Source organism: Eublepharis macularius, chromosome 1 (assembly GCF_028583425.1).
Source record: "Eublepharis macularius isolate TG4126 chromosome 1, MPM_Emac_v1.0, whole genome shotgun sequence".
Lineage (NCBI taxonomy): Eukaryota > Metazoa > Chordata > Lepidosauria > Squamata > Eublepharidae > Eublepharis > Eublepharis macularius.
Window position 1 is genome coordinate 183,363,846 of NC_072790.1, and position 13,643 is coordinate 183,377,488.

A 13,643-nucleotide genomic window follows, 5' to 3' on the forward strand; every position below is an offset into this window, starting at 1 on the left:
AACGCTGGAAGGCACTCAGTGGAAACATCTACCAAAGGAATGGAGGGTGCTATTTTGATTCAATGCTACTCCTGGTTGTGCTCAATGGGTTTTCCGCCTGAAACACGAAACAAAGTGGAAGAAATGCCTTTTGAGGGCACCTCCTTATTCGCTTCTATCATAGACGAGATTCTCTCGCAAAAGAAAAAGAACCAACAAACAGAGAAATCCCTGGGAATCCTGCCCTCAGATTATCGTTATTAACCCAGGTACTTTCCATGCCATCAGTACCACCGGTACCAACCCTACAACAGACCCTGCAGCAGTATAGGGGCAGCAGTATCAAGGGCCCTATCAACGTTCCTACCAGCCCACTCAACAGACTAGGGGAAGGCAGTACAAACCAAAGCAACAACAACAGCATCAGAGGAAGGACAACCAGGATCCTTCTAAACAATTTTGACTGGTTGCTGCCATCTCTAACCCAGACTGCTGCTTTACAGATTGTCTGTCTGAATACTTAAAGGAGTGGGAGTCAATAACAACTGACTTTTGGGCCTTAGCCATTGTCAAGCATGGCTATGGGGTAGAGTTTGTGGTGCCTCCTGATTGCGTTCTGCCTTCGGCATCTGTAAATAATATTTTGCCTGAACTGCAAAGTGAAATTGAGGCTCTCCTTAAGAAGGGAGCAATTGTACAGGTAGAGAATACAGATCCTTACCAGGTACTTTTCTCAAAGTTCTTCCTAGTCCCCAAGAAGAATGGAGGCCTTAAGCGTATTCTTGACCTAAGAAGTCTCAATTGGTATCTGAAGACATCAAAATTCAAAATGGTCATGCTAGTAGCTGTTCTAGCTCTCTTAAACCCTGGTGAATGGTTTGCAGTACTGGATCTTAAGGATGCTTATTTTCATGTGGCCATTAGGAAGGATCACAGGAAGTATCTCTCCTTCAGGTATGTAGACAAGGTCTACCAGTATACAGTATTACCTTTTGGGCTTTCTACTGCATCCAGGGTATTTACAAAGTGTGTGGCACTGGTTGTAGCCCCTCTTAGAGCAAAGCTACAAGTGACTTTCTTCATGTGGAGAACACTTGACTTTCTCGCAAGTTTACCTGGGAAGTGAAGTCCGTGTGGTCCTTCCCCTCTCTGTTAGAATGGCTGCTTGAAGAGCCACAAGAGGGCTTTGTTTGGGGGTGGGCAGCTGCTACTCTCTCCCAGGGCGTCCTGCGGGCTGCCTGCTCCCGGGGAACTGCTCTGGAAGCTGTAGCATCGGTGAAGCTTCAGCCACAGCGACAGCGGAAGAATCTGCAGCAGATCCTTCCACTGTCGCTATGGTTGAAGCTTCACCGATGCGGCCACTTTCTCCAGAGCAGCTCCCTAGGAGCAGGACGCCCTTGGAGAAAGTAGCAGCTGCCCGCCCCCAAATGAAGCCCTCTTGTGGCTCTTCAGGCAGCGATTCTAACAGAGAGGGGAAGGATACTCGGACTTCACTTCCCAGGTAAACTTACGAGAAAAATAAAGTGTTCTCCATGTGAAGAAAGTCACTTGTAGTCACACTCTTAGAGAGCAAGGTTCTTTATCTTCCCATACCTTGATGATTGGCTTATTTCGGCATCATCAAGGGAGGGACTACAAAGAGATGTTTCCTTGGTGGTTGATACTTTTTTTGTGGATAGGATTATTAATTTTGACAAAGTTAGAACCCTGTCAGAGAGTGAACTATATTGGTACAGTCGTTGACTCAGAGGATGCTAAGGCTTATTTGCTTCCTGAAAGGGTGCATACCATCAAAACATTGGTATCTATGTTTTCTAGAAACCATTTTCAACCTGTATGGAGAATACAAAGGTTGTTGGGCCACATGGCAGCTTCCACGACAGTGGTGCCTTATACACGCCTGAATATGCGCACCCTACAAAATTGGTTTATGAGAAGGTATTATGCTACATTGCATTCTCCTAGTCATAAGCTCTCTATACCAAGACAGGTACTTAGATCATTAACCTGGTGGTCCCTTGATTCTAACCTTACACAAGGTATGCCCTTTGGTATGTCTCTGCACTGTATACTGCTGACTGCAGATGCCTCCTCTTGGGATGGGGTGCACATTGAGGGTTGTTTTCCATTTAAGACTTCTGGTCCCCAGAGGACCAATCATTGCATATTAATGTGCTGGAACTCAAAGCCATCCGCTTTGCTCTTGTCTCCTTTACAGCTATTCTGTGTGGCAAGAATGTCCAGATTCAAACCGACAATACCACGGCCATGTACTACATAAACAAGCAGAGGGGTACTGCCTCCCTAGCTCTATGTGCAAAGGCTACAAAAATCTGGAACTGGGCTATTGCCAACAAGGTCTTGCTATGTGCAATTCACATTGCAGAAGCAGACAACACCAGAGCAGATGATTTGAGCAGAGTGTTAGACACCAATCATGAGTGGATTCTGGATGATTTGTGTCTCAATCACGTTTTTGCCCAATGGAGTGTACTGGAGGCGGACTTGTTTGCCATGGCATGCAACACCAAATGTCCCGTTTTGTTTCAGGGCTGGAAGCGACTCCCTGTCTCTGGGGGATGCCTTCCAAATCCCTTGGTCAGACAAACTGTTCTGCCTCTTCCCACCCATTCCTCTGATCCCCAGGGCACTCAGCAAAATCCAATCAGACAGGACGGATTGCATATTAATAGCCACCTTCTGGCCCAGACAGATCTGGTTCCCGAGGCTGTTGAGCCTGTTAGAACAGAGGTACATACACCTGCCAATGACGCCGGACGTCGTGACTTAAAGGGAGTTGTACCAACACAACCCCAGGTCCTTGTATCTGATAGCACATCCACGCAGAGACTTAAAACTATCTTTAGAGGTACAAAGGGTACTGCTTAATGCTAGGAGGTCTTCTACGAGGAAGTCATATAAGGCCAAATGGAAGTGTTTTTGCTGTTGGGCTCAATCTCGAAATTTAACACCTGCGGACTGCTCTTTGAACATTATTATGGAATACCTCTGTAGTTTAACATCTGAGGGCTTGGCAACCATCTCTTTAAAGGTTCACCTGGCAGCCATTTCTGCCTTGCCCTCTCCTACAGAGGGCAAAACAGTCTTTTTGCCTCAAACTAGCCGACAGTTTCTTAAGGGAATGTGTAATCAGTATCCTCCTGTATCAGCCCCAATCCCACAGTGGTCACTGTCATTTAGCCCAGCTAATGTTGGCTCCCTTTGAGCCAATGGCTACTTGCCCACAAGAACTGTTATCATTCAAGGTAAGCATTCTAGTAGCTGTGACCTCTGCCAGGCGTGTTAGTGAACTGGCTGCACTTAGATCTGATCCCCCATTCCTGAAGTTTCAGAGCAGGAAGGTAATTCTTAGGCCTAGCATATACTTTTTACCCAAAGTCTTACCCTTCCATCTGAACCCGGAAATCTTGCTGCCTGTCTTCTTTCCTGATTACAAGACAAAGGCAGAAAGAGCACTCCACTTTCTAGATTTAAGGAGAGCTTTGGCCTTTTATTTACACAGGACACAAGATTTTCGCATTGACAACAGTTTATTTATTTGTTATGGAGGACCTAAGAAGGGCAAGGGTGTTTCTTCACAAACAATTGCTGGATAGATTGTATCTGCCATCAGAAAGGCATACTAGCGAGCTCGTATACAATGCCCCTTACAGGTTAAAGCTCATTCCACTAGGGCTCAAGTTTCTTCCTTAGCCTTCCTGAGGGGAGTACCAGTGTCCCAGATCTGTAGGGCCGCTATGTGTTCCTCTTCTTATACTTTTGTTAGACACTATGCTGTTGATGTAGATACAACGTGAGATGTTGCAGTGGCACGAGCTGTATTGCAGTCTTTGTTCACCTAAACAGAGCAATAATAGAGTAACTTACTTTATAGGTGATTACACAGGAGACCTAAGAGGGGAAATTGATTATTTGCAATGTTTATATATGTATATATTCAGGGGTCATTTCGTAGAAAAAGAGCTGCAGGAACTCATTAGCATATGTGACGCCCCTTGACATCACCAGAAGTGTTTCATTAGCATAATTGATTTGATCGGGCCTGAAATGGCCGGGATTCAGCTGCTGCCAGACAGGAGAGTGTTCCCCCACCTGGCAGTGGCTGGATCAGGGCTGTTTTGGCCCCAATCCAGGCCGAAAAGGGCCCAAAATGGCTCAAAATGGCCATTTTGAGCATATTTTGGCCTGGATTGGACCCACAATGGCCCAGATTGGGTCAGTGCTGGGGAGGGGGGCCCACCAGGCACCGACCCAATCCTGGAGGTTTTGGCCCTGATCCAGGCTGAAACGGGCCCGAAATGGCCAAAAATTGCCATTTGGGGCCTGTTTTGGCCCGGATCAGGGCCGAAACAGCCCGGACCAGGTCAGTGCCAGGTGGGGGAGTGTTCCCCCACCCGGCACTGACCTGATCCCAGCCATTCTGGCCCTGATCCCAGTGGAAATGGGCCTCCTGCCTCACTGCGAACTCTCTAGTGGTAGCCAGTTGTAGCTCATGGCTGCTCAGGAGAACTGGAGAGAAGAGAGGTCGCTCTTCCTTTATCACGTGCCCATTTTGGCAGGAAAATGGATTGCTACGTGAATTGGGAGAAGCAGCCCCTAAAGGAGCTTTTTAAAAGCTATGAAGATTTTTCCGAGCGGCTGGCCTGCGCGCATGCACAGTCCCATGTCTGCCTGCACAGAAGAACTCGATGAACAATAGTTACAGGTATGTGCAACCCTGTTTTACCCAGCTAGTTAACAGTGCCAATGCCAACCTAGGCAGATTTATACCATTCTGTTGAAGTATATGGGCTTAAAAGGGTGTAACTGTACTTAGGATGGCACTGTGAGTATTGTTTTCAAAATCTGTACCTGGATACAAACTGTATCATCAGATGTGGCCTTTAATTCTAGAATAATGAGGTAGCCTTGATTATAGCCCATATTTGTAAAGATTTCTGAAATGCTTTGCCAGAAGAAAAGTAAAGGATATAATCAATGAACGTCTTTAATTCCAAGTATGGCAAGACAGTGGAATAAGATTATATGCACAGATTGTGTTGTGCAAGGTGGAAGGGATAGAATGATGAATATCTTTCTGAGCTGTGAGGGAATGAATGGGCTTTGCCGTGTTCCAGCTTGTCCAACACAGGCTTTGAATTAACCATTCATTTCAGTTGAGAAACAGTTCATTCCAGGAGTAGTCTGCTACACCTCCTCAATCTGTTTTACAAAACCTCAATCTGTTTTACAAAACCTAATAGTGGAACCCAGGGAGCAAATCTATTTGCATGCTGTTAACTGTTTACTTACTGGGACATGTGATGTCATCACTGCCATTTTATTTGCTATCTTATGCTCTCAAGCATAAAGGACATTTATAATATTTGCTTCTGTAGCTGGCATCTCCAGGGGATAGTGTAGTCCAACATAAGTGCAAGGGAGAAGGGGAACACAGGGCACGTCTGCAGTGAAACACACACCCCTTCACAGAATGGGCCATGAAGATCCATGGAGGAAGATCAATGTGAGAAGCAGCCAAACAGAAAGGGAACCATTTCAGCCCCCACTTGTTGCAAGTAAAACAGGAAAGACGCCTATACAGCGACACAGCTGCATAGGCGAGCTCAGCCCCCCCCCACCTCATCGTCAAAGCATATTGCATATAAGAGCACAAGGATTAATATGGCTTTTTTACATAGTTAGATGTATTTTTTTTATTTAAAGGGGTTTTATTTTTATATTTAAAGGAGTTTTCATGCCACCATACCTAAGAGTGAACTGGGAACTGTTTTGTTTTAAAGATCAAAGTTCATCATGCTTGGTCCCCACTTTAATTCAAGAAAATAATTATTCTTCCTGAGAAATATCAGAACAGAAGAACTTATAGCAACCAGTTGGCATTCTGTCTTTTGCACAGCAAACAATAATGATACATATCAGAAATTACCTCAAGTGACATCACAAAGGACTTCGACATATGCATATTATAAGTCTAATCCTTTTTCCTTTTCCCAGAGAAATCAAGGGATGGATCGTGTATTTAAAAGGGTTTCTGGGGTAGTTTCATCCTTTCAACACCTCAGTGCTACTAGATAGGAGTTTTACAAATAAGGGACTTCAAAACACCTTACGTTTACACTGATTTCTTGACTCCAGCAAAACAGCAGGTGTCATAGCTCAGAGCCTCTGAACTATTCCTGCCACATATTTAGTATAGCTATATCCAATTGTGCTGTAAAAGTACGTAATGGGAAAAGAGGCAAGTACCAAGTGTTGATATTAATTAACCTCATTTACATGGCACATTAATTCTAAAAGTATAAAAGTAACCCCACAAGAATTGTCCTTTGTCCAGTTTGGATCTAATGATCATGTCCTTTGTGGATCATGTCCTTTGGATCCTATACTTCTGTGACTGTTTCTTTGCCTGGTCCTTTCAGGGCCCGCTTGCCTTCTTTTCTTTCTGCATGCCTACTCTCTTGCACTCCTTCCCACTATTTTCTCAGTCCTTCACTTCTGGAAATATTTTACTTTTCTTCCTAAGTAACTCACTTTTTGTTGGACTTTGTGCAAGTGTCCTACGCTCAGTCATGAAAGAGTTAAATTGTTACTCTGTTTGTTTAGTCAGATAGCTAGTTAACATAGGACTACTTGGGCTTCAAGAGAAGTTCCCACCAGAGAAAGTGGGTGTCTTTAGTCTTAATGAGAGAATCCAGGATTGTCTATTGGATGAGCCAGCTTATTGTGGGGCAACATATACTAAGTTAGCTAGCAACATATACTAAGGTTTTATTGCTCTTTGTTCAGTCGTCTTCTGCCACTACACTACTACTACTTCACTAGACCATGCAGTCTAAGCTTTTCTCTCTCTGGGACCTAGTTGAGACTATCAAGATGTAGTCAGAAACTGTTGTTTTTCTTACCAAATGTACCCTTTTTACCCTATTATGTAGTAAAGTATTTTTACAGAGCTAGAGTCACAGAAATCTGTCTACTCATTTCCATTGCGCTATTATCAAACTCTGCAACTCTGCAAACTTATATCTCATTGCTGTGCAACCGCCAACACCTTTTCTATCCCTATTCCTTGTTTACCTTTCATTATAAGCGTATACACGACTTTTAGCATTCTCCTAGGCTCTGTATGTGTGTGTGTGTATTTTGTACCCCTATATACACATTAAAGAAAGAAACACTATGTTGCCTAAATAACAATTTGAGCTCCTTTGTTTAGTATATGGTGGAAAAACTTACCTACTCTAATTTATTGAATGTGTGTAGGTCAGTGATTCAACTTATTATGCCTGTATATGCCTATCTAGAGTAGTAAAGATTTTTATACTTATGAATTGTTGAAGTGGTTCCTTTGAAGTTGGTCTGATGTTATTTCCCCAATAGAAAATTGTAACTGGAGAGAGTTATGAGATCTTTCATTCCTTTGTAAGTGTTGTGTTACTCCTAACAATCAGAGATAGCCCTTCCAGTGGACTCTGGTATATACAGGGAAGATCTTACTACATAAAAGGCAAGCCATATTGGCAATGACTCAGCTTTTATCCTGGCACAGGTGCACTGACAAGCCTGCGGGTGTGCCTGCACCAGGATAAAAGCTGAGTTGTTGGCACAGCAGCCTCTGAGGGCTGCAGAGCCGGTGGAGAGGCACAGTGTGGGAGAGCCCTGCCCCCTGTGTGGCTTTCCTGCCACCTCCACAGTGGCTGCAGGACCTTGGGGGTCCATGTTGGTCCTCTGTGCTGCCAGCTGCATGCTTCTGACGGGCCATGATGCCGGTGGAGAGAGACAGTGCAGTCCCACAGGTGCCACAGAGGCAGCAGGAAGGCCCTGCTGGGGGGGCTCCCTATGGCCACTGCGGGGCCTTGGGAGGTCCATGGCAGGCCTCTGTGCCACTGGCGGCAAGCCTCTGAGGGGCCACAGAGCCAGCAGGGAGATGCAGCGCAGGGGAGCTTGGCCCCCACGCATGGCCTTCTGCCACCTCCATGGTGGCTGCAGGACCTTTGGAGAGCTGCTAAAGCCTGTTGCTAGAGCACATTGTATTTATTTTCACAGCGGCTCTGTTGCTAGTCCTGGTATAATAGTTCACCTGGTGGTGTTGTGTTGGTTTGCTCTTTGAACATGTTCAGAGGGACACCTTGAGAGGCTATGGGATAAACTTGGGTAGCTATTCAGGTAACAGCATGTATGGTGTAAACAATTCATTACAGCTGGATTTGTACCAGCACTCTTATTAAAGTTGGTACAAACTCACCAATGTTGAGTTGTAATCTGAATCAGAGTGGTCTGGTCTGGAAAGTTAAATATTTTAATGACCAGTCATGCAACTTAAAGATTAGGTGATTTGTTAATAATTTTCTCCTTGGGAACATTAATGTCTTTGAATGAGTTATTGTTATTCATGCCAGTGCTATCCCTAGCAAGGACGAGTGCTTCTGAATGTATGAGTATTTATTATACAAGTAGTGATCAATATGGAAGTGCCCTGCAAACCGCAATAGTGAGGTCTGCTGCATTGTTAAACTCTGGCAACTCTGGCATTGCAGCTCTGCTCTTCCTTTTCCAAAGCCTATTAATCATTTTGCTCTGTTCTCATGTTGCTAGGAACAAAATGACTTTCACATATTGTTCTTTGCATTTATGATATCTAGGGGTATATACTTGGATAGATGGTAATAGATATGATGGTTCCTTTGTGTTGCTTTTTGTTGTAGTTTACCTAATACATGCTACTTCTCATTTAGAAGAGTTCCATATACCCTTGAGGACAGAGGGTGATTAGACTCCATTAAGCTATTGCATGAATGCTAACTTTTCACAGTGACTGGTTTACAAAAAAGCTAGCAGCAATAAACCACCAAATTCTTCAAGCTAAGAACCTCCAAATATCTCAAGTCAGCTATTACTTCATCTAAGGTTCGGAACAGATAGGACACTAGGATAGATATGGTAGAATTTCCTGGTAGAATTTCAGGCGCTCTGATTCAAATCATAGGAAAGTGGGTTTAATTGTTCTAGCTTCATACTGAACTTGGTTTCCTTGTACTCCTGTTAGCTTTGGAAGAAAGAAAAGCAATTTTGCCTGTCTCTTTTGCCATTCATAACAAATAGTAAAATGGATGAGGATATTGTGAATGGTAGAAATGTGTAGGGGTGCAAGTATTAACCCTTTTCTGTTCTTGTTTACAATCCAAATTGGATTCTATACACACCCAAAATGTTTTAAACAATGCTGAATCCATAATCACTGTCTTTTCAAGTCTGACCATCAGCAATTTAATAATTGTATTTACTAAAGTATTTGAAGTAGATGGCTGTTGTGGGTTTTCCGGGCTGTATTGCCGTGGTTTTGGCATTGTAGTTCCTGACGTTTCGCCAGCAGCTGTGGCTGGCATCTTCAGAGGTGCTACACCTCTGAAGATGCCAGCCACAGCTGCTAGCGAAATGTCAGGAACTACAATGCCAAGACCACGGCAATACAGCCCAGAAAACCCACAACAGCCATCGTTCTCCGGCTGTGAAAGCCTTCGACAATACATATTTGAAGTAGATTTATGAATATACAGTTTTGGTTTCAGAACACTGTAAGCTAGCCCTAGATGGGCTATGTCCCTAGATGCATAACTGCATTTTGTGTTCCTTAAATATAAGCAACTTATCTTTTGTAGGGGGGAACCCAACCACCATTTGATGATGATGTGGACCTTGAAGAAATATCTCATGATCCACGCTGTAACTGTTACACGTGAGTAATTTTTTACTTTTACCCTTATACCTCCCATAGGAGTTGTTCATTTTTATTTTAGAACTTTGCATTTTTATTAGCAAGATATAGGTATAATAAATAACAATAACAGCGTGCTTATATACCACCCTTGTGGACAGAATAGTGCCACACTCAGAGCGGTGAACAGTTGGGGAGGCTGAGAGGAGTGGCTTACCCAAGGCCACTGCAGCGTTCATGGCAGTAGCAGGAGTCGAACTAGCAGAGTGTTGATTTGCAACCCAGCCACATAACCACTGTGCCACAGCAGCTCTCAGCTCAAGGGTTCTTTTGTTTGCATCTTTTTAACCATTAATAAATTTCCATGTCCAGGTTATTTCCTACTCATGTCCACCAGATCCTGATACTAATGAAATGTATTAAACTCATCATAGCAAAGACCACTTCCCTTTCTGATTTACCTTACTGTATGTGGTTATAATGAAGCACAACTTTTGAACCAATGAAAGGTGTTATTTCAGAAGAGTGCAGCGAAGAGCGATTTGTATAGAGTTCTGAATTTTTTTTTATTTTTTATTTAAAATTTCTACTTCACATTTCTGTCCCTGAGAATCCTTCACTCTGACATTGAAATAGAGGATCCTCAAGGCAGCTCACAAGCCACATATAAAGCCACACCAGTAAAATCAAAGTCCATGTGTTTATAAAGAGATAATAATGAGTACAGTTAATTTAAAACTAGTAATGGCAAGGACAGCAGGACCACAGTACAAACACAGCAAAGATCACAACTAAATTAAAGTTCTTATGTTTAAGGTCAAGGGAGTGTTGAGTTGTCAGCCTCTCAAAAAACCCTTTGAAATGTCAGTGTTTTTACTGAACTCTTAAAGCCAGGCAATATTAACAGCTGAGCCTTCTGAGGAAAGGAGGTTGTCAGGGCTTGCCGCCGCTGCCGCTGGGCGTGGCACTGGGCAGTCTGCTCCTGACATCACAGGGGGGCCAGGGATTCTGCAGGACCCTGCTCTGTGGAAGGAGGGGCGGTATACCTCACCCAGACTCCCTCTCAGTCCACTCGCTGGCCTGCTCAACCTGGCCTGATTACCCTCTGCGTCCTCCTTCATCTCCTCCTTCCAGAACTCTCCTCCAAGCCTCCACCCTTGCATCTTACTGCTCTCACTCCACATCATCACTCCTCACTCACACCCACCACCACAGGGCTCTTCCCAGCCAGCTTTTATAGGGCTTCCTTCTACTGCCCCACCCCTCTTCCAGCCTGGCCTTGGGCTGCACCAAGCAGTTGCAGCTGGGGTAGCTGATCTGGCCCCACTGACCAGCACCAGCTGTGCCTTGTTCCCTGGCTGCCCAGCCTCCCTGCCTTGGCTGATTGCTGAAGGCCTGTCCAGCTGCAGTCCCCTGGCTAGCAGCCCGGCCTCCCTGGCTGAGCTGATGGCTGAAGGTGGGTCCAGCTGCGGCTCCTTGGCTGGTTGCCCAGGGCTTCCTGCAGAGTGCCTCCAATAGCCCCACCTGGAGTGGCTTGGCTTTTGGCAACCCCTGGGCCAGGCTACTATTTTCTAGCTGGGGCGTGGCTGTGGGTTGTTGGGGCTGCTGCTGCTTCTCCTCCTGAGGTAAGGTCTTTGGGTGGGTGACTGCTGGGCTCCCAATCCCTCTGCCCTTGCCCCCTTCCGCCTTGCCTAGCCCCCTTTCCCTCCCTAGGGGAGTGGGACTCGCTGGCCTCTCTCTGTCTCCCCCTGCCTCCTGGGGCCCTGGGCTTTTGCCCCTTGCCCCTGGCACCGGCAGGTTCTGGCTCCATTTGCCTGTGGGAGGGGTTGACCTGCTGTCCCCCAGCTGCCCCCTCTGCCTGCCAGTCAGACCGGTTGACCTGCTGTCAGCTGGCTGACCAGTTGACCTGCTGTCAGCTGGCTGACCAGTTGACCTGCTGTCTGCTGGCTGCCCCCTCTGTTTGCCCGTCAGCCTGGCTGACCTGCTGTTCCCTCCTACCAAGTCTGGGGGCTGGGACCCAGACCCCGGACACACACCCCCACTTAGCTTTGAGTTGTGGGGGTCAGGGTCAGACTCAAACATGCGGGACATGAAGTCCGCATCCACATGCTGCGCCCCCTTGCGGTACTTGATGGTGAACCGGAAGGGGAGGAGGGAGAGGTACCACCGCAGCACACGGGGGTTATGTGCCTTCATGCGGTGGAGCCATTGCAGGGGCGCATGGTCCGTTAGTAGGACAAAGGGATTATTGGCCAGGTAGTATTGCAGGGCCCCTACTGCCCACTTGACCGCTAGGGCCTCCCGCTCCACTGTTGCATAGCGCCTCTCTGCGGGCTGCAGCTTCCGACTCAGGAAGAGGATGGGGACGTCGGTTCCGTCACGTTCCTGAGTCAGGACTGCCCCAAGGCTGGTGTCAGAAGCGTCTGTGGCCAGCGTAAAGGGTTGGTCAAAGTCCGGGTTCCACAGGGCTGTGGTATTAGAGAGGGCTGACCGCAGGTCCTTGAAAGCTGCTTCTAGTGCTGGGGTCCACCGGACTTGGTTGGGCAGCCCCTTCTTTAAGCAGTCTGTCAGGGGGGCGGCTCGGGAGGCAAAGTGGGGGATGAACCGCCCATAATACCCCAGTAGTCCCAGGAAACGTCGGACCTGCTTCTTGGTCTGGGGCTGGGGGGCATCAGCTATCGAGGCCACCTTGTCTGGTGGTGGGCGAACTCGGCCTCCCCCGACCACAAAGCCCAGGTACTGGAGTTCCTGGAACCCCAGGTGGCTCTTCTTTGGGTTAGCCCGTAGTCCGGCTCGCTGGAGGGCCCTCATGACAGCTTCCAAGTGTTGGAGGTGGGTGGGCCAGTCCGGGCTGAAGATGATGATGTCATCTATGTACGCCATTGCATACGCCCGGCACTCTCCCAGCACTTGGTCCACCAGCCGCTGAAACGTGGCAGCTGCCCCGTGTAGACCAAACGGCATCTTCTTGAACTGGAAGAGGCCTCGTGGGGTGGCAAAGGCTGTCTTCTCCCGGTCCGCTGGCCGCACGGGCACTTGCCAGTAGCCCTTCGTCAAGTCTAGGGCCGACAGGTAGCGGGCAGACCCTAGGTGGTCTACCAACACATCTGCTCGGGGCATGGGGTATGCATCGAACTGGGCCACCTTATTCAGTTCACGATAGTCGATGCAGAATCGGGTGGTCCCATCCGGCTTGGGCACCAAAACTATCGGGCTCCTCCAAGCGCTTCGCGAGGGCTCGATTACCCCAAGCCTGAGCATCTCGTCGGTCTCCTTCTCCACGGCCTCCCACCGCTTCCTGGGGATGGGGCGCCAGGTAGCCCGGGCTGTCTGCCCCGGGTCCATTGGAATGGCATGTTGGATCAGGCTCGTGCTGCCCGGCCTGCGGGAGAAGACCCCGGGAATCCGAGCCCAGAGGTCTTGTAGCTGGGCCCTCTGAGCTGGGTTGAGCTGAGGGTCCACCTTGGGCTCCTCAAACTCCGGGGCATCAGTGGTCCAAGGCAGCACACTGTCAGGGAGCTCTAGTGGGTCCTCAGCCACGCCGCACTCCTCTTTCGGGCGCTCGTGCCACTGTTTTAGGAGGTTCACATGCAGGGTCTTCCGCCGACGCCGGCCAACCCCACACTGGACTTCGTAGGTGGTGGGGCCCAGCACCCTTCGAATCTGGTAGGGACCCCTCCATGGGTCCCCTTCCTCTCTTGGGAACACCGAGTGGTGCACAAGGACCTTCTCTCCGGCCTGGAAAGTCCTCATCCGTGCACCCCGGTCATAGGCGGCCTTTTGCTTTGACTGGGTGCGAGTCAGTCTGCGATTTGCCTCCGCTTGGGACTGTTGCACCCGGTCATGGAGCCGGCTCACGTACTCCTGTATGGGGGGCGCGGGGCTGCTGGCCCGGGGCCCCCAGCGTTCCGTCAGCCGGGAGAGCATC

The 13,643-nt window shown here is 47.7% G+C and overlaps 1 protein-coding gene across 1 annotated transcript in view; it reads left to right on the forward strand.

The window, feature by feature from the left end:
* The window catches only part of NVL (nuclear VCP like), a 129,964-nt gene that overhangs the window by 93,154 nt on the left and 23,167 nt on the right, over positions 1–13,643 (forward strand). Inside the window, exon 20 of the mRNA XM_054979806.1 lies at positions 9,660–9,736. Within this exon, the coding sequence (XP_054835781.1) occupies positions 9,660–9,736 (77 nt within the window). The remainder of the gene's footprint in view (positions 1–9,659; positions 9,737–13,643) is intronic.